We start from the raw sequence: 20011 nt of genomic DNA, 5'->3' as shown, positions 1-20011 counted from the left end.
CACGATGTCTGTGCCACCCCCTTCAGCTGGAGTGAGATGTTTCATTCACGTCTTTTCTTTTCTGGTTGGTTGTTAAGACTCATGCAAGACTCTCACCGGGTCTAGTGCTCTGATCACTTGTCGGCCTTCAAGTCACTTCCAAAGTTTGGACATATTTTTCTGACAATAGCCACAAGTCGACCATCCCACTGACGAACCGACACAACAGCAATAATGTTTTTTACACCTACGAAAGTAACAGCGGCTCTGTCATTGTATCCTCCCTGGGAGTCTCATATGGTGCTGCTGTACTCGCTGGCCCTGCTGTGAGTTTGCTTCTATGGCAGATCAAAGTGAAACCAGTGTCTGCACACAAAATATCCAAGTTTAAAAACTGTATTATTGGATCGATGAGAGACTCTGACACGACACGAAGAAAACGGTGAAGCTGCCGAAGACACGCACACACTTGGCTCGTTTTCATTTGAAAACCATGGGAAGTGGGTGAAGCTGAACACGTGGCACGGTGACTTGACCGTGCACGTCCACCCAGGCGGACTAGAAGAACAAGGCTGCAAAATATCTTATCACCACTCGGGAGAGCTGTTTAATCGTTGTTGTGCGGCGCTACGTCCTGATACGAAGAAGAACACGAAGAAGAAGATTTGAACTCAGCGGTTTGTCGTCATGGTTCCTATCGCCATCATCAACTCGGATCGATGCAGAGCTGTCAATGCCAGACCACATGCTCCCTGAGCAGAAACGCTTCCTTCTGATCGTGTTTAGGTTCAAGTCACCACGACAAATCTGAAGGTCCGGACACACTTCTGGACTTCAGCATCAAGGGATACCTTTCTTTCTCTGATCGTGATTATTGTTGACTGAAATTGACAAAAAAATACTATAACAAAAATGAAGTTGTGAAACAAATTGGCAAAGATTCACAAACACAAACACAAACTGGCTCGACCTGATCCAAGATGGCGGCGCCGTTGGAACACCGCTCCACCGTCCATGAGGGGAAACCGGTCAAAAGCACCACTTTTTTTTTTTTAAACCCAATGCGCCTCTAACGTGACGGTAATAATCGATAAATCAATAAATAAATGCTGACATATCTTTGGCATATTACCCGCCCCTTTCTGAGGACATTCTTAAACAAATACATGTTCTGCTATCTGTTTCTGCAAACGGCCAAAATAGCCGATTTTCAGTCATTAAAAGGACTTTGGCCAAGGTTCCTTTGGTTCTTTTTTCAACGAACGAAGTGCGTCGAGGCGTCAGAAAGGTTGCGAAACACTGGTGGAAATTCTCGATGATCTCGCGAGAGTCGTCGAAAGGCGGATCCGCCCCCTCCGCCATGTTCTCTGCAGCAGCTTCTTCGTGCTCTTTGTCCGTGGATCCTCCGGTGGATGAAAGAGTGGGGAAGATTCCTTCAAGCGGCGGCGGGAAGCTGACGTTTTACGACTAATGTGATGGGCCTCGAGCGAGAGAGAGAAGGGGAGTGATGGAGCCCGAGGGAGCAGGTAACCACGCCGGCGCTCACGGCCCAGAAGTTGAGCCGGAGAGTCTTCCGTTCAAAGCCAACCGTGTGTGCAGAAAGTGACTGGCGGAAAGCAGAAGCTGGCGCTGAGGGAGTGGTGGCAAACTTCACACGCTTCAGTCCTGCACGAGGGCGTCTGTGGGTTACGTCAGCAACTGGTGGCGACATGCTTCCGTTTAACGGTCGGTTAGACTCGCTGCTGGAAATCACGTTCCCCGCACGCCTCTTATCTTTACTAGTAAAGCAAGTCCTGGTCCTCAAAATGTCTCCATGGCGCCCAAGCCGTGGAGCCTGAATACATCAGCAATTGTGGGAGAATGAAGGAATGTTCTGCCCACGTCTGGATTCAGTCCAGCGAAAGACAGAAGAGAACATGTTCAGCTCTGGCTTGGTCTGGCACCACTCGAAAGTGCAGTGGATAAACATTCACGAGTTGTGTTACCTTGAAAAAGTGAGCCGACCTCTGACCTACCGCCCTCTTCACCCTCACATCTAAATGACGATGCTTCTTTTCCATAATGTCTTAGAAATTAGTGCATTTTTCCAGTTTGACATTGTGTTTTGGAGTTGGATAACACAACAGACCTGGACTCTCCGCTGTTAATATTTCATTTTAACAATGGGGATGTCTTGATACTGATACCAGCATCGGTACTCGCGCCGAAATGTTTCGCTGTACTGGTACTCCTCAAGTACCCGCTCGTGACAGCGCTGGTTACCTTCTGCCGTGGCTCTAATCCGAGGATTCAGAGCATCGCACACATGAGGTTTCAGGCTCCTTGATGCGGCGGCGGACCTTCACTCTGCTTCAATTCGATGGCGGTTCTATTTTCCTACTCCGTGCGGCGCAGAGGATCCACCCGTGCGTCTGCTCCGATGGGATTGTAGACCTGCGCTGCGCATTTGACGATTTGTCGACACTGACTCCCGATACCAGTAATTAACAATACCATAATAGCCATTTGAAGTTTGGATTTATTTTCAGCACGCAGATTTCACGTTTCGCCTGGGCATAAGCGCGTGCTGATATACTGTATCTAAGATCCTGGGGCTGCCTACTGGTTTACGTATACGCCGTCTCTCCGTTTATCGTGGGGGTTACGTCCCACGGCAGTTGAAGCACCAAAGCTGGAGGAAGCAGCGGCAGTTACCATCATGTAACCCAGGGTTCTATGTGGGCCTGCACGATAAATGGTAAAAAAAATCGCGATTTCGATTCACCCTTGTGTCTGATTTAATTTTCAATTACTTTCAATTCGCATTTAGGTAGGTAACTTTATTGTCAAATTTCATTTACAAACCGACTGGATTTGCATCACAAATGCTACTTTCCTTTGCGAGTTTTGACATTTTGGCGCTGCAAGCAACTACTTTCTGAGTTCCCACAATGCTCGTGACGTCTCCTTCAACCAATGACGAAGCGCCTTGTAGTCACTGGTGACGTGACGCGGTAGTGACTGGGTCGGTCGGCGACAGGATAGAAACTGAAGGAATATGGATGATGTACCGGTAACTAGTGAGGAGGATCAGCCCCTCAAACAGCCTCAAAACAAACATGTTAGGAAAAAAAGGACGGCGCATGGAGAGTGTTCCGGGGTCATGAAAGTGAGCGCGCTGCTTCCTCAGCAGCGGTTAGCGCAGCTGACGTTTAGCAACACCCGCCGCTCCCAGAGTGACATTCGGAAGCGAATTGCCAAACAAATAATCATTCATTTCACCGAGCTGGATGAGCAGCCTTTCTCAGGTGTCGTTTACACGTCGTCCTTTTGGAGTCAGGTGCAGCGTTCGTCCGCCACCAGACACTGTTGAAAACGTCTGAAGTGTAAACTTTCATCCCTGCAGTGCTCTCTGTCTCGGAGTGCGGCTACAGTCTGTCGATATGTCACGGACGCAGCGCAGTCTCTGGAGACTCACCTGCCACCTCTCACGTCACATTACGTGTTCTTCACTTGTGTCCTTTTGAGATAATAGTTGCTGCATTCTGCAAGATTATTTTTGCCTTCGAGAAGAGTTGTAATAAACCTTTCTGAATGAAACTGATATCAAGGTCTCATCATTTTGATTAGAAATTCATTCTCAATCCATGTGATCGGTGTCAGTGATCGGCAGCCTCCCGACCACAGATCTTTATCAGCACCTCAAACATCACAAGCCTGGTGAGGCAACTTTGTTTTGTCATGGTTTATGTGTGCAACAAACTACGTATTTCATGAGGAAAAAAAATCGTGATATCAATTCTGAGCTAAAAAATGGTGGTTCAGATTTTCCCCTGAATCGTGCAGGCCTAGTTCTATGTCAAGTGTGCTCCGCCCTCCGATGTTAGAAGGCCACGCACATATTCAAAGAACTGCATCATCAGCGATTGATCATCAGCTCAGCCTCTGGAACTTGTAATGTCGTCGTGCATTGAACACGTTTCAAACTGCAATCATGAAAATGTATCTGGTGTCTGAGCTGTGGCGCCAGAGTGGCGCAATGGTTGGCACTGCGGCCCCTCAGCAAGGTCCAGGGTTTGAATTTGGCTGCGGACCTTCCTGGGTGGAGTTTGCATGTCCCCCTGTGCCGGCGTGAGTTTTCTCCAGGTTCCAATTGTTCCTCGTGTTAAAAGCAACAGTAACGGCTTTGGTGTCGGGTTTCACGCGGCGCAGAGCTGCAGACAGAAAAAATGCAAAAGACGTCTCCACATGCCGTTTTATTATGACATTTTCCTGGATTCAAGTCACTTTTCAGGGCTGCGTTCCTGTGTGAAAAGTCCTCGAAGGAGGTGGAGGTTGCTGACTCTGAGGCAGGGGAGTCTTGTTTGTTCGGGGAGCACATGCACGTCCCCAATTTTAAGATCTCTCTCTCCCTCTCTTGATTACAGTAATTCAATAACAAAATGTAGTATATAAAAGTCATTTCAGGTTTTTTTGTGGAGGTCTGCAGTTAAAGTGAGGGGTCTATTCTGGTGGCTGAACAACTGTTGAGTGACTCAACTGGTGTGTCTGTGTGTCCCTGCAGGTGGGATTAAAGAAGAGGCTGAGCAAGTGGAGTGCAGCACTATCCTGACTCAGGCAGGGCAACGACTTCACCGGGTTAAAAAAGAAGAGGATGTCATCAAGGTTGAGGAACTACTCAGCCTGACTCCTTTTGATGTGAAGAGTGAATGTGAAGAAGATACCAGCAGCTTGACGCAACAAATAAAAACAGATACTGATGGAGTCGACTATAGAGGAGCGGAAATCAGCCACTTGGATACGCCTCTCCTCCCTGACCACCAGAGGTCGCCGTGTTCTGACTCTGACACTGATGACAGTGAAGAATGGAGTGGGATCGGTGAGAATCAATCGGGTTCAAACCCAAAGGAGTATCTGAAAGCTCAGGTCAGTGAGAGGAAAGATGACTCTGCTCACCAATCTTACATCTGTCCTGATTGTGGGAAGAAATGTTCTTCAAAGTCTGGACTGACTCAACACGCAAATTTCTGTATGCAAAGTCACAGTGGAGAGAAACCGTACAGGTGCTGTCAGTGCGGTAAATCTTTTACTCTGAAACGGAGCATGACGGAGCACATGAGAATTCACACTGGAGAAAAACCTTTCATCTGCTCTCACTGTGGTAAAGCTTTTTCTGTAAAAAGGAACCTGAAAGAACACATGAAAACTCACACTGGAGAAAAACCTTATAGCTGCTGTCAGTGTGGTAACTCTTTTACGTTGAGACAGAGCCTGAAGGAGCACATGAGAATTCACACTGGAGAAAAACCTTTCATCTGCTCTCACTGTGGTAAATCCTTTACTGTGAAAAGGAACCTGAAGGAGCACATGAGAACTCACACTGGAGAAAAACTTTTTGCCTGCTCTCAGTGTGATAGTTGTTTCAGTCGTAAACACAGTCTCAAGATACACATGGAAACTCACACTGGAGAGAAACCGTTGTGCTGCCCTCAGTGTGATAAGTGTTTTTCTCACAGATCGAACCTAAAGGTCCACATGAGAGTACACACTGGCGAAAAACCCTTCATTTGCTCTGAGTGTGGAAAATGTTTTTCAGTCAGCGCCAACCTGAAGGTACACATGAGAATCCACACTGAAGAAAAACCTTTTAGTTGCTTTGAGTGTGGTAAACGCTTCACACAGAAAGCCAACCAGGAGATGCACATGAGAATTCACCGGGAGAAAAACCTTTCACCTGCTCTCAGTGTGGAAAATGACTCCAACTGGGCTCTTGGTCAAATCAGCATTCCTTCAGACATGGCTCATGCTCACCAGTAGCACATGGATTGCTAATCCTGGGGCAAAACCGTGGCTCAGGTGGTCGAGGAAGAGTTTGAGCGACACAGTTCGGTGATACCCAGCATCAGAAGGTTGATTAACAACTCCCTGGGCGAGCTGTCCGTTGCCACTGAGGCACAAGACGACGTGCAAGACAACTTGACTGTGACTGAGACGGAGCAGGCCTTACATTGGGACCATCACTCTGGGATTGCAAACCAAGCTATTTGTACGCAAGTTTGTTTCGATCCCACGTCAAACATAGAACAACTTCTAAATCTCAACTTGATCTGAGTGACGGGAAAAGGAACAGAGAGAACAGTTCTGATCATTTCTTTCCCTTTTTTGAAATGTGTCTTCTTTTCCCAGGAAGATTCTCAAATTTTGTGTTTCTTGATGAAGTCCATGCTGATATCCAGAGTCCCATGAGTAAGCGTAAGTGATGATTTGGCAAAACTAAGAGCACACCTACTGATCCTTTCAAGAATTGAATACACCATTTAGCTTTTCCATTGTGTCATGACACTTCACCGTCCATCTACTTCAGAAGGTTTCAGAAGGTGCAACTATCCGTCCTCATTCTTGTTCCTCGTTTCCTTCCTTTTTCCACTTTCAACTCACCATCTTGGAACTGCAGAGAAGAGAAACCGTGCCTTAGCGTCTTGCTCCTTTCTGTAGCCTGCAGTGCTGACTTCCTTTCTCCAAATCTTCTATTTTCTCTGTGATGAGCTTCATAATCAGGGACTCCCCTTCGGATCACTTGGCTTCTTCCAGCGGACCTTCTTCCAGGTCAGTGTCTGTCACGGATACACGGTGCTACGCGGTGGTTTTCTTTCTTTAACGTTACGATGGCTCTGGAGTCTCTCTCCAAACTACTGTGTCAAGTCTTTGTTTTAGCAACAAACCCACTCCTTAATTTGGGAGCTCTGGTTATTTGTGACCGTCTGGAGTGGTGATGACCAACTTGCAAACTGCCTATTAAATATCATTATTTGACATACGCAACAAGGGCGTCTTCTTGTTCATCTTGAGCCTTTTGCCGTTCTCATTGACGTTGCATCGCGAGCGTTATGCTCACTGATTGCTGCCTACTGATGTCTAGATTTATTTCTGTTGGCGACATTTATGTTGAACTCCCCTTTGTGTGGTGATTTAGCACATAACAGTGGAAGAATAAAGTTACTTATTTTAATACAGTGACGGCGAATATGAAATGATTTCTGTGAAAAACGTGCTGAGGAGACATCATTCCACCAGGGGGCGCCACCCATTGCGACGAGCTGCACGTTGACGGAACCCTTGTGTTTTGGTTCGGAGGTGTGCGGGAATGTAGCCGTACTTCATGGACTTCATTTCTGTTTGGTCATGACGCAATGTGAGCTTCATACGGCGATTGTGGCTACTCAGGACGACACAGCTGGGCTACCGTGACAGGTGAACTACTGCGGCCAGTCGCGGTGGGTTGACCAATCAGAGACCAGATCCCCGAGTGACGTGTGCAGGAGGAGGAGCCGGTGGCTGCAGTCGGTTACATACGGACTTTCCACCTTGTCCGGGGGGGAAGTTCGCCTCAAGGCTGGTGTGCCTGCTGAGTTCATTTACTTACTTACTACAAGTTATATTTGTCTCAACTCAGTGTCTATCCAGAAAATGGCATATGTGGCGACAGGATTGATAGTTACTGTTTCTGATACATTTACTTCAGACGAGGTGTCCCGGAAAACAGAATAATATAGGGTCTGTAATAAAATAATAAGGGTCTGTTTATATGAGGGGAGGAAGGTGTAACTCGCTTTATTTACAACACCCATCAACAGTTCCACATTTCCGTTACCCCTCCAAAATAAAACGGAACCACGCGTAGTGACAAATATAACTTCTTACAAAGGTAACCGAGGAGCGGAGCGGTCTGCGGCATCTTCGCCGTCCTCTCTCTTCTGGAGCCCTTCATCTCCATGTTCCTCGGGGAACATGACTGGAGATGCAGTAGCAGCAAGGTAGCAGGTAGGTTTGCACCCATGTTCCCTCTCAGACCGTCCGCCGAGTGACAGCGTGACACACACAATGGAACGACCAGCAACTAGAAGAGCTGCTATGTGAAGTGAACTATTGGAGCTGGCTGATGTTGAAGAGCCGATTTCTTTTCAAGTCGCTCGTGGTGGGTCAAAACGTGCGCATGCACTGAGCCAATTGGGGCGGCGGAGTCACGCAGAGGAGAGAGGATGGTCGCAGTTCAGACCACAGTCCACAGAGAGTAGACGCTAGTCAGGAGATGAAGTGTGGAGTCAGTGAAGAAGAAAGCTGTTCCTTCATTTGCCGGTGTGAATGGACCTTAAGATGACCGTGGTCTGGGTGGGAGAGTGAAGATGCTGGTGCAAGCAGCAGTTTGGAAACTAAAGCTCCACATCCACAGTAGTGACGCACTGGGCGACTTCTTCTGTTACCCTCACTGTCGATTGCTTTTGATTCAGAACGATGCCAGAACGTCACCAGGGTGGCAAACACTCGAGTCAACGAACAACCAAGTTGTTGATGACAGGTGTTTTCTTCATGCTATTTATGTTTGTCGGAACCTAGATGCTGTTCTTTGATTTTTGGTTTAAAAGAATAATAAATGATTTCAGTTCATTTAAAAAACAGATACAATTTATAACAATATAAGATTATTATTTGGATGGAGAGAATGAAGGGCCTGTTTGCGAGTTTGTTTGTGTGACTAGTTTGTCATTTATCGGTCGTATGGTTTGAGGTGGATGGGAGCATGTGGAAGTTTGGAGTTGCTGCGCACCTTTAGGCACCTTGGGGCTTCCGTAAGGGCAGTCGGGGAACAAGCAAGAGTGGAGCCTGTTTTTTTGACCTCTCTCTCGCTGTCTCTGTGGATAGCTTTCGATACATTGTTATTTGGATGTTACAGTTGCTTCGATGCCATTTTTTTTGTACTTTTTACTGTCCGGCGCCAGTAAACTGTTGAAACATTTCTGAACGATTCTACGTGGATTTATTCAACAACGCAGCGAGAATATTGAGAGCGTCAAGCCGAGCTCCATTGTGTGAGCATCTACAATGTTGGTGTTGGATCAGATGAGATGAGAAGTGGACGTTCAACCAGACGTCCACAGTGAACAAGTATTGAGCAACTGAACAAAGCGGCACATCCACAGGACGATTCGTCATTATCATGCCATCAGCAAGTTGTTTTTGTGGTCCAGTGTCTTTGAATCAAGCTGTTTCGGCGGAGTCACGTCCGTATTCCTTTCACCCTGCTTTAGTTTCAGGCGACGGAAAGTCTGACACTTTCTCCAGACTGTTTTAGTCAAGTTGGAGGAGGGGAGCATGTCTTGTGAGCCAGAATTCTGCTCATGTATGAGACTCCTCTGTCAGCAAACACATTTCTTGGGTATAACTTGTTGGTTAGTCATTCTCACAAGTGAACGGACGCGCAGAGATACACGGGAGGAAGCGCACCTCGCTTCACACACACGTTAGTTGGTGATGAAATGGACATCATGGAACTCAGACACAATGATATGAGGCTGCCGATTCTAATGTTACATTTTGTCCAAGGTGTGTGGAGGAGCTGCTCATGTCCACTGAGAAGACGGTCTGCACAGCGCCTCCTTCAGGACGGTCCTCCGGAGTGTGTCCAGGAGTGTCTGCCTCACGTGACTCCACCCACTCCGTCAGTTTCTTCCCCTGCATCACACAGCTGCAGCAGGACAGATTCATGTTGTCATCACCTCCGAGTCTGGCTCTGAAGTCGACACTTACGCCATCCTCACCACAGGCACGCGCTCACACACACTCTACACAGCAGCAGACTGGGCCGGGTCACACAGAGTCACAGAAGACTCGGGCCACCACAGTCCAAACCCTGGGTACAGCGGTCGAGTGAGGGCGGTGGAGAAGGTGTGGAGGTGGACCAGAGCATCAGAGGAGACTCTGTAGAAGGACACAGATCCAGCTGGACAGTCCACAAACACTCCCACTCTCTTCGAGTCAGGACTGGACTGGATCTTGGTTCGTGTTCCACTGTGCCGGACATAATAACCTTCATCGTAGCAGATCAGACTCCAGGACTGATCGTCGTATCCGAACCAACACTCCTCTTCTCCTCTGTTTCTTCTGTACGCCACTGAGATGATCACTCCTCCTCTCCACTCCACCTCCCAGTAACATGGACCAGTCAGAGCTTCTCTACACAGCAGCTGCTCCCACCTTCGGAACCTGTCTGGGTGTTCTGCATGGTTCTGAACTTCTGTGGCACGTCTCACCGACCTGTTGTTGTCGGACAGTAGGAGGCGCCGGTGTGCTGTGTCTGGGTCCAGTGTGAGAGGACAGATGTCTGACGGAGACAAGAGATTTGGCGAGTGACTGTCTGCCTGCCTGTCTGTCTGAGTGGTGGGCTCACGGCTCCACAGACTCCGTCTGGGAGCATCCGCGTCCATGTGGACGTCGTGGACTTCTCACCAAGCAGACTTAAAAGAAAGCAGACTTACACTTCCTAGGACCGGGTCTTAACCTCTGCTCCCCACCGTGGTCCAGCCTACAGGAAGAAACACACAAACAGACACAAACACATCATCTGTGTCAAGTGTTTCCACTGATGTCCAGCAGGAGAACATATCATGGAGAAATGCTCTGTTCACACCAAGAGTCTGAGCAGCTTCAGGCTCACAGGTTCAGTCTGAAGTCAGTCGGTTCTGCTGCTCTGTCCATACCTGAGAGTCTCCAGCCTCCAGTCTGGACTCCTCAGTCCAGCAGACAGCAGCTCCAGTCCTGGACCTTCTGGATGATTGTAGCTCAGGTCCAGCTCTCTCAGGTGGGAGGGGTTAGAGGTCAGAGCTGAGGCCAGAGAAGCACAGCCTCTCTCTGAGATCATGCACCCTGACAGACTGTCATCAAGGAAACATCCTTCACTTAGTGTTTCAGAACATCAAGAAACAGAAGACATGTGGAGCAGGACTGACCTGAGAGTCTCCAGGTGACAGTGTGGACTCTTCAGTCCAGCAGACAGCAGCTCCACTCCTGCATCCTGCAAGTCATTCTCACTCAGGTCCAGTTGTGTCAGACTAGAGGACGGAGAGCTGAGGACTGAGGACAGAGGTGGACAACTTCTCTCAGACAGTTCACAGCGTCTCAACCTGAAAAACGAAGACAGGAATCAAACGCGGTGTGTAATTCAGCTCAGTCGAGATGTTTTAGGTTTGATCCACCTACAGAACTTTGTTTGAAGCTCTGACCACAGGCAGCAGTCTCAGAAAAGCCTCCTCTGAAGCAGAGTATTTGTTCAGGTCAAACACGTCCAGATCTTCCTCTGAGGTCAGTAGGATGAAGGAGACAGCAGACCAGTCAGTGGGAGTCAGCTTTCTGGAGATATCTCCTGATCGGAGCTTCTGTTGGACCTTCTCCATGACAGAAGTGACCTTCAGTTCATTCAGGCAATGGAACAAGTTGATGGTTCTCTCAGTAGACGTAATCTCTCTGATCTCGTCCTTGATGATCTTAGATGTGTTCTTATTAGTCCATGTGCTTCCTGTCGGTGTCAACAAACCTCTCAGGAGAGTCTGGTTGTTCTTCAGTGAAAGACCCAGGAGAAACCGCAGGAACAAGTCCAGATGTCCGTTTGAACTCTCAAGGGTGTGGACCACAGCTGTCCGGTAGAACTGTTCATTTGATTTCAGTCTTAAGATTTTAGTCAATCTGGATTTTTGTTTTGTTCTCAGCAGGTTGACTCCAGAGTTGGTGAAGGTCATGTGAACGTGAATAGCAGCCAGAAACTCCTGGAGACTCAGGTGGATGAAGCAGAAGACCTTCTCCTGGTACAGTCCTCTCTCCTCTCTGAAGATCTGTGTGAAGACTCCTGAGTAAAGTGCAGCAGCTGTGATGTCGATGCCACACTCTGTGAGGTCTGACTCATAGAAGATCAAGTTTCCTCTCTGCAGCTGCTCAAAAGCCAGTTTTCCCAGAGACTCCATCATCTTCCTGCTCTCAGGATCCCAAACTGGGTCGGTCCCAGCTCCTCCATGGTACTTGAGCTGCTTGACTTTGGCCTGAACCACCAGGAAGTGGATGTACATCTCAGTCAGGGTCTTGGGCAGCTCTCCGGTCTCTCTGCTCTTCAACATGTCCTCCAGAACTGTGGCAGTGATCCAGCAGAAGATGGGGATGTGACACATGATGTAGAGGCTTCGTGAGCTCCTGATGTGAGACATGACGGTGGTCTGCTCCTCATCTCTGAACCTCTTCCTGAAGTACTCCTCCTTCTGGAGGTCAGTGAAGCCTCTGACCTCGGTCACCATGTCCACACACTCAGGAGGGATCTGATTGGCTGCTGCAGGTCGTGTGGTGATCCAGAGCTGAGCTGAGGGAAGCAGCTTCCCCCTGATGAGGTTGGTCAGCAGGACGTCTACTGAGGTGGACTCTGTAGCTGCTGTCAGGACCCGACTGTTGAAGTCCAGAGGGAGTCGACACTCGTCCAGACCGTCCAAGATGAACAGAACCTGGACTCCTTCAAAGCTGCTGAGTCCTGAGTCTTTGGTTTCAGGAAAGAAGCGATGAACAAGTTCCACCAAACTCAACTGCTTCTCTTTCAGCAGGTTCAGCTCTCTGAAGGTGAAAGGAAACAGGAGCTGGAAGTTGTGGTGGGCTTTGTCTTCAGCCCAGTCCAGAGTCAGCTTCTGTGTCAGGAGGGTCTTCCCAATGCCAGCCACGCCCTTCGTCAGCAGGCTCCTGATTGGTGGGTCTGTGTCAGGTGAGGCTTTAAAGAGGTCTTCTGGTCTGATGGTAGTTCCTGGTCTGGTCTGCTGCCTGGTTGCTGCTTCGATCTGTCGGACCTCGTGCTCCTGGTTGACCTGCTCTGTGCCCCCCTCAGTGATGTAGAGCTCTGTGTAGATCTGATTCAGAGGGGCAGAGTTTCCTGCTCTAGCGACCCCCTCAGACACACTGTGGAACTTCTTCTGCAGGCTCCTCTTCAGTCGCCCTGCACACGCTCCAGCACCACTTCCTGAGTGAAGAGAGAAGTCACATGATCAGAGGAGTCAAGATGCCAGTGACTCTCTGACACAGGCAGAATCAGCATTTCTTGGCTCCGTCAAGGATTTCAGGACCATTCGGCATGACTCATCTGAAGAACAGCTCAGTGCACATCAATGAGGAGTTTCTGGGGAGTGAGGAAGAGGAGAGCTGAGCTACTGCCTGCGATGAAGGAGGCACAAGCAAGAGAAGATGATGGCATCATCAGCTCCGACCGCCTTTGACTGTGAGGCCAAGGAGAAGTGACTGAGCAGTGTGGAGACCCCCAAATCCAAAGTTGAGCTCCAGGTTGATGTGACCTGTCAAAAGCCTGGTGCCATAAAAGGCTTGAGGATGACTCACATTCATGTGAACAGTTGGAGAAATGCACTTGGTGACATTAGCAGTTGGATTCATGGAGAAACGATGAAGACACTTGCTGTCTCAGAAACACATTTAGACCTTTCAGTCACATGTGTGGAGGCACATCAGGCCCAAACACATCCCCATCATGGTGAGGACTGATGGGGATGTTTTGGGGGGGAGTCGTCTTCCAGTCAGGGTCAGGTATATTCTCAAACACCTCATGAGGAGAGAAAGAATGGTGGCAGTGTAGCGGCTGAGAAAAGGCCCTGCTAGGTTTCTATCAAACATTCGCCCCCAAATTCTCAAGTTATGAAAAGAAACAGCAGTTGTTTCAATGAATGGTTTGTGAGCTCCTGACAGCTGCACTATCCATTATTAGCCAGCAGATGGTGCTGATGCGCAAATGTCATCTGACTTGTCATGTGACACATTTCCAATGTCTTCGAGGAGAGAGTGGAGTCAACATCCATTCACTCAAGGGAAGCTTTCTTTCAAAATCACAGCTGCAGAAGCTGCGAAGCCTTTGCAGCGACAGCTGAGGAGGAAGGACCAGTGGAATCACCTGGATCCATCACCCCAGTTATAGTCTGTGATGACATGAATCCTCTGTTTTTCTCTGACTTGGCTTCATTGTCTTGACTTGGTTTCAGTCATGTGTTGCTCCACGTGTCACGTTGTGTCATGTAGTGTGATGTGTGTTTGTTGAGGACCCCTGGAAGAGGAGCTGCTACTTTGGTGGCAGCTAATGTGGATCCTCAGAAGAAAAGAAGTTATTCTAGAGGGTGAAGCTGGAGGAAGATCTTCAGCTTCAGATGCTGGTTCTTCTACTTCAGACGGACCCATAGATCTGATGCACACCTGTCCTTCATCTTCATCATGTTGGAGGTGTTTGAATGTTCTTACTGCTCCACAGACGCTGGGCCAGATCCTCCTCCTCCATGTTCCTCAGGAGGTGAACTGTGATCTTCAGGAATTCTTCTCTGATGCTCCTCCATTGCTCCTCTTCCTCAGTCTCTGGAGGCTCTGGCTCATCTGGACCCAGAAGCCTCCAGACTCTGTTCACATAGCTGAGGAACTTCTGCTCCAGTCGCTGGAACAGAATCAGAACAGAAGAAAGTCAGATGATGGAGGATCATCTCCAGAAGGTTTGATGTTGTATCCAGCTGAAGAGACTCAACAGAAGGAACCTCTCAGATGAGAACCTTCACTTCTCCATGTTCATACCTGCCGTGTGGAGTCCGGATGTTGCTGACCACTGAGAAGCTCTGAGCTCTGATGGTCCTCTCTGAGGAGAAGAGATGAAGTCAGTCAGGCAATAATCTCTCGTCATGTTGAAGGTTCTGAACATCAGTGTGGAGACAATCGAACTAGAAGGTTCCTCCCAGACCTTCAGACCAGACCATTATAAGAAAAAGATGAACCTGGAGGAACATCATCTCACCTCTCCTCAGGAGACTCAGGTCCATCTTTGAAGTCAATCACGAGATCCTTGGAAAAATTACTCTTCAGAGAGTCACAGCAGAGTCCAGACTCTTCTGGTTCCTGATGGATCCTGATGGAAACACAACTCTGATCAACTCTCACGTCCTGTTATTCACCAGCTGACCACTAGGTGTCCTCACACTGCTGCAGCCGTCCCACTCTGGACTACAACTGTGAATCAGAATCAGCTTTATTGCCATGGTCAGTGGGGATTCCACCAACTAGGAAAGTGCTTTGGATTAAAGTGTTTAAAAAGTAAAAAAAAACAGTTGCTGATCACGACTTCAACAGTGTGACGGCCGAGGGGAAGAAGCTGTTCCTGTGACGGGAGGTTCTGGTCTGGATGGACCGTAGCCTCCTGCCAGAGGGAAGAGGAACAAACAGTCCATGTCCAGGGTGAGAAGGGTCGAAGGCTCTGATCCCACCTGCACGTCTCTGGGTCCTGGAGACATACAGGTCCTGAAGAGGTGGCAGGCTGCAACCATCACCTTCTCAGCAGAACCTACGATGCGCTGCAGTCTGCTCTTGTCCCTGGAGGTGGCGCTGTTGTACCAGACAGTGATAGAGGAGGTGAGGATGGACTGGATGATGGCCGTGTAGAACTCCACCAGCAACTTCGGCGGCAGTCGTAGTTTTTGTAGCTGCCTCAGGAAGAACATTCTCTGCTGGACCTTCCTGATGAGGGACCTGATGGTTGGTCCTCAGTGATGGTGGTTCCCAGGAAGCAGAAGGAGTCCACAATAGGAATGGGTGAACCAGCCAACATGAGAGGGGACAGAGAAACTGTGACTCTCCTGAAGTCTATGACCATCTCCACTGTCTTCTGGGCGTTGAGCTCCAGGTTGTTGTGGCTGCACCAGGACACCAGCCGCTCCACCTCCCTCCTGTAAGCCAACTCATCTCCATCTGAGATGAGCCCCATGATGGTGGTGTCATCCGCAAACTTGATCAGCTTCACGGAGTATTCAGTATACGTAACTCCAAATTTGAAGTCACAAAGACAAGTGTTCTCGGAGTTTAGCACTTGAAGAATTTAATTTCGCATTGTAGAGTATTTTTTTCCTGCAATTTAAAAATTAACAGCTACAAGTCCTCAAATGTATTTTTTGCAACTCGTGATTGGCTGACATGTACCGACTATTGTTTTTATTTGATATGAAAAAAATGTGATGTCACAGATCACAGACATGACTCAAAACTAAAGTCATTTCAAATGGCAACATTCTGTCTTTTAGAAACTCTCAAAGAAATAAAGAAAAAAGTGGTAGTTTACCAAGCAGAGAGAAAAAACTATGGAATCACTCAAGAAAATAATGGAATGATGAAAAACCAACTCTTGAACACACCACTCGTCCTTCGTCGCTCCACCTTTTGTAACAGCCGGCGCTCTCTGAGGCACTGGACTCAATGAGTGAAAAAAGCAGGACTCTTCATCCATCTGGCTCCAAGTTTCTTTTCCTTGTCGTTGCCAGATCAGCTTCGCAGGTTGGAGCCTTGTCATGGACTGTTTTCTTTCACTTCCACCACAGACTGTGACTATTTGCAGGCCATGACACTTGACCTTCTGTGTCTTTCTTCAAGTGATGTTTTCACAGTTTTTGCTCTGTGGCCAGATGCACCATCATCCTTTCAATTGATGTCTATGTAAACTGGTGGATATATTGAAGATTGAATCAAAGGAAATGTTCATGTTTTCTTCAGCCACTTGTCTTTGTAAATCTTATTGGAATGGCACCAAACAAAAGTTCTAGCATCATCACCCTGCCCAATGCAGATTTGTGATTCATCACTGAATATGACTTTCATCCAGTCGTCCACAGTCCAAGATTGCTTTTCCTGAAGCCATTGGAACCTTGTTTTTTTTATATGTTTACGTGTTCATGACGGTTTTCGTTAGTTTTTCTGGATGTACATCCCATTTCCTTGAGGCAATTTCTCACCGTTGAGTCCCAGACGTCGACTCCAGTTTCCTCCCATTTGTTCCTCCTTTGTTTTGCGGAGCATCTTCTGTTTTCAAGACATATTGCCTGAGCTTGATAACTCTGTCCTTTGTTTCAGTTGACATCTCCCATCTTGGAGCCACGATTCATGTCAATCCACTTGGTGCAACAGCTTTCAAACTTGAAACCAACACAAACCAAAGTGTGGCTGTTCAAGTTTCAAGCCACGAGACCATGTTATGCTGATACTGATGTGGTATAAACCCAAGTTTGCTGCTTCACTGCTTCACTGGTTCCTTCTGCCCCTGACTCCAAAATATATTTGAGGACGTTCATTTTTAAATTGCAGGTGAAAAATCTTCAACAATGTGAAATGTAATTCTTGCTCAACTCCTAGAATGCTTTTACTTTGTGACTTCAAATGTATAGTGATGCAACCTGGAATTTATCAGCATCTGTGACCCGTGACAACAAGGTCCATTTTACCCTCTTATACAACTGTGAACCCTCCAACGATTGAGGGTCAGAATTGTGGCTGTGTCGCCTCCTGCTGGTGTGGTGAGTCACTACATTGTAGAGTGGACAGAAGTGATTGAAATGTGTGCAGGTGAGGACGTGGTCACTTTCCCGGTCAAGAGGAGACACATCTCTGTTTTCACGAGTCCCTGTGTCCGTGTGGACCTGAGAGTCTCACACTTGGACCTTCTCACCTTGGAGCTGAAGACGCCGCTCCTCCTCTGAAGTTAATCCATCTCCCCATGGACCAATCACTCTTCAGAGACACACAGCTGGGTCCAGGTCCAGGTGCAGGTCCAGGTCCAGCTGGTTCTGGCTGCAGCGCAGATCTACAACACAGAAGGTGCAGTGAGGATGAAGATGGAGGAGAGATTGGAGCTCTGACCTGGAGGACAGTCTTGGAGGTTCTTATCTCACCTCTGAGCTCTGGTCCCAGGTCCTTTAGAGGGGGGGTCTCCCTCCTCTCTGCCCCGAGTCTCAGCAGAGGCGTCACCTTCACACAAACACAACATGAGATTCTCTTCCATCTTCTCTTCCCTGCTGGAAGTGACTCCATCCCTCTGTTCTCCACAGCATCGCTGAGCTCGGGTCGCGGGGGCAACACCAGAGCAAAGACGCCCAGGTGTCTCTCTCTCTCCCCAGAATCCTCCTCACTTCTGAGGTTTGCACTTTGAACCCAAAAGATTCCTCTTCAGCAGGAGACTTTCATGAAGCTGATCTTCATGATGGACCAGTGCAGCGAACCTTTCCATCAGAGTCCACTGATCCAACTGTCTCTACTGACCTCACCACGGTTCCATCTGTCACTTGATCAGAGTTTCAGCTTCAAGACCACATGACTCACACAATCTCCACCAGTCTCTTCACATGTTTGAGTCTCACACTTGATGTGGGAGACTGTGTCTCCACCTCCAGAGTTTTCTGCTCAGGATGTGAAGGAAAACAGATTTCCAGTGCAACAACCTTCAACATGTGTCAGAATGTTGAAGAAACAAGTGACTCAGTTGATCACAACAGACGACGTCTGTGGGACCAAATCTGAGGTGCAGCCTTTCAAAAGTCTGATATCTATTGTGTTCAGGAACCAAAGCCAAATCAATATTGTCTATTGAACCACCTCTAACTCTCCTTCTGTTTCCACATGCCTGTGCTCATGTTGTTTTCTTTCACATCTAGAGAGACACACGTTTGAGGAGGTCAGATCAGGACACCGTCATAGAGCAGGAGCTTCTCTGGAAATGACTTGTCGCCCAGTGCAGTGGAATATTGGAGGGAAAAGACACCATTCAATGGCGCCATTCAACCCTGCATGTTCATGTTTGCTGCCTTAGTTCACAATGTTCCACTGCACTGGCCCACGACTCATTTCCAAGGGAGAGAAGCCACTTGGATGCTCAGTTTTCTGACCACCTCAAATGGACTTTTCCACACCAAGAGATTTGGCCACAAGATGGCGCCATCGTCGGCTGTTGATTTGGGTCACGTCACAGTTTCCTGATCAATCTTCCTCAGAGAAACACTCCAGTCAACAAGTGCGTCTTTACTCGGATCCTCGAATGTCAAAGGTGACGTCAGACTCATGAGGCTCAAGTCAAACCAAGTCACTGACCTGTGAGCGAGGCTCCTCTCCTCAGTCTCGGGTCCATGTCGGAGCTCAGTTGTTCCGGTCCAAAGTTGTGAACTCAGATTGTGTTGGATGTCGGTGTGTTGATCCACAGCAGTGAGTCCCGTGTGTGTGTGTGTGTGTGTTCCACCACCGCCTGGATGATCGGAGCTGGAGAGACTGGAAATATTGGAGTGAAAAACAGCCTTCAGATCAGACGGGAATCGCACCCTCTGGTTCAGCGCGTCTCTTACATGTCACGTCATGTGAACCTTCACTCATTGGTTCCACACAGGTCTTACGGCAGGTGTGTCCACAGGGAAGAGTAGCAGGATCCCTCAGGAGCTCCAGACAGGAGGAGGAGGACAAGGACTCTCTCTGCAGATCAGCTCTGGCGATTCTCTGCTTCACTGCTGACTGAATCACGCTATGCAGCGCTTTCATTTGGAGTCACATGATTGTGCCCGAATGTGGTCCGACCTGTTGGTTCCACATATTTTCTCACTTCCTTGAAGCAGCCTACAGGTGTGTGGTGGCACGGCCTGGTGAGACTGCAGCAGCAGATACTGACAGTGAAGCAGGTGTCAGGGGAGTCACAGGTCTTTGCTGCACAGGTGGCTGCTTGTCTTCAGGAGCTGACTGATCTGAGCTCTGCTGTCACAACTCAGAGTCCAACCTCTCCAAATGAAATGAAAGATTCCTTTTCTGGGTGGCGGTTATTCGCTGTATTACACTTGTTTCCTGCGAGACAAATACGTGACACCATCATCGTTTTCTGAGCGAGACTGGGACTTTCTCCCGCACTTCTATTGGCACATGCGCAGCTCGCTACACACAAACAAGATGGATACCACAGCGCCATCTCCTGGCCAGGACTACGATCAACACTCACAACACACCGTCAAATAGAGCAACATGACTTTGTCACTGACCCAACACCCCCATTCAAAGACATGTTCATAAGTCTTTTCTTTAAAAACTCTATTTTCATTTTTCATTTTTAGAGTGGCTGAGACACATTTTGCCAGGTGTTGTCTGAAATCTTGATGTGCAAATCGAATTCCCAAGTCACTCTGTATGTGTCTTTTGTTGGGGGGGGTCGATATTAAAAATAATATTAACTGTTTTCTAAAATCAAGCCTTTTTGCAAGGGCTTTAAATGCAACAGTTCATCAATTGTGTTTTTATCTGGCGGCTTTGGATGTGATGAAACATATTTAGAAGCCAAACTGTGGGTCTGGAGGCATTTGAAGAAGTGTGTCGTCAGAATATGATGCTCTCTGCAGAGCGTCTCAAAAGAGCGACATGAGACTCTGCC

The 20011-nt window shown here is 48.1% G+C and overlaps 2 protein-coding genes across 2 annotated transcripts; one reads left to right on the top strand and one right to left on the bottom strand.

Annotated features, from left to right (window-relative positions):
• The first annotated feature begins 1343 nt into the window (after positions 1-1343).
• LOC128752757 (gastrula zinc finger protein XlCGF52.1-like) lies at positions 1344-7035 on the top strand. Its single transcript, XM_053854357.1, has 2 exons — positions 1344-1505; positions 4523-7035. The coding sequence occupies exons 1-2, from the start codon at positions 1487-1489 to the stop codon at positions 5773-5775; spliced, it is 1272 nt and encodes a 423-aa protein (XP_053710332.1). The 5' UTR covers positions 1344-1486; the 3' UTR covers positions 5776-7035.
• A 536-nt stretch (positions 7036-7571) lies between these two features.
• LOC128752752 (NLR family CARD domain-containing protein 3-like) lies at positions 7572-19219 on the bottom strand. Its single transcript, XM_053854348.1, has 12 exons — positions 18948-19219; positions 18700-18873; positions 17508-17583; positions 17285-17419; positions 14594-14704; positions 14377-14437; positions 14056-14242; positions 10993-12778; positions 10743-10916; positions 10494-10667; positions 10272-10318; positions 7572-10117 (listed from the first exon to the last, which is right to left on the bottom strand). Exons 2-12 carry the CDS (start codon positions 18734-18736, stop codon positions 9579-9581), a joined length of 3327 nt encoding a protein of 1108 aa, XP_053710323.1. The 5' UTR covers positions 18737-18873; positions 18948-19219; the 3' UTR covers positions 7572-9578.
• Positions 19220-20011: the final 792 nt, after the last annotated feature.

The sequence above is a fragment of the Synchiropus splendidus genome, chromosome 1 (assembly GCF_027744825.2).
Source record: "Synchiropus splendidus isolate RoL2022-P1 chromosome 1, RoL_Sspl_1.0, whole genome shotgun sequence".
In the NCBI taxonomy this organism is placed as follows: domain Eukaryota; kingdom Metazoa; phylum Chordata; class Actinopteri; order Syngnathiformes; family Callionymidae; genus Synchiropus; species Synchiropus splendidus.
The sequence above is the reverse complement of the archived record's forward strand: the minus strand, read 5'-3'. Positions and strand labels throughout refer to the sequence as shown.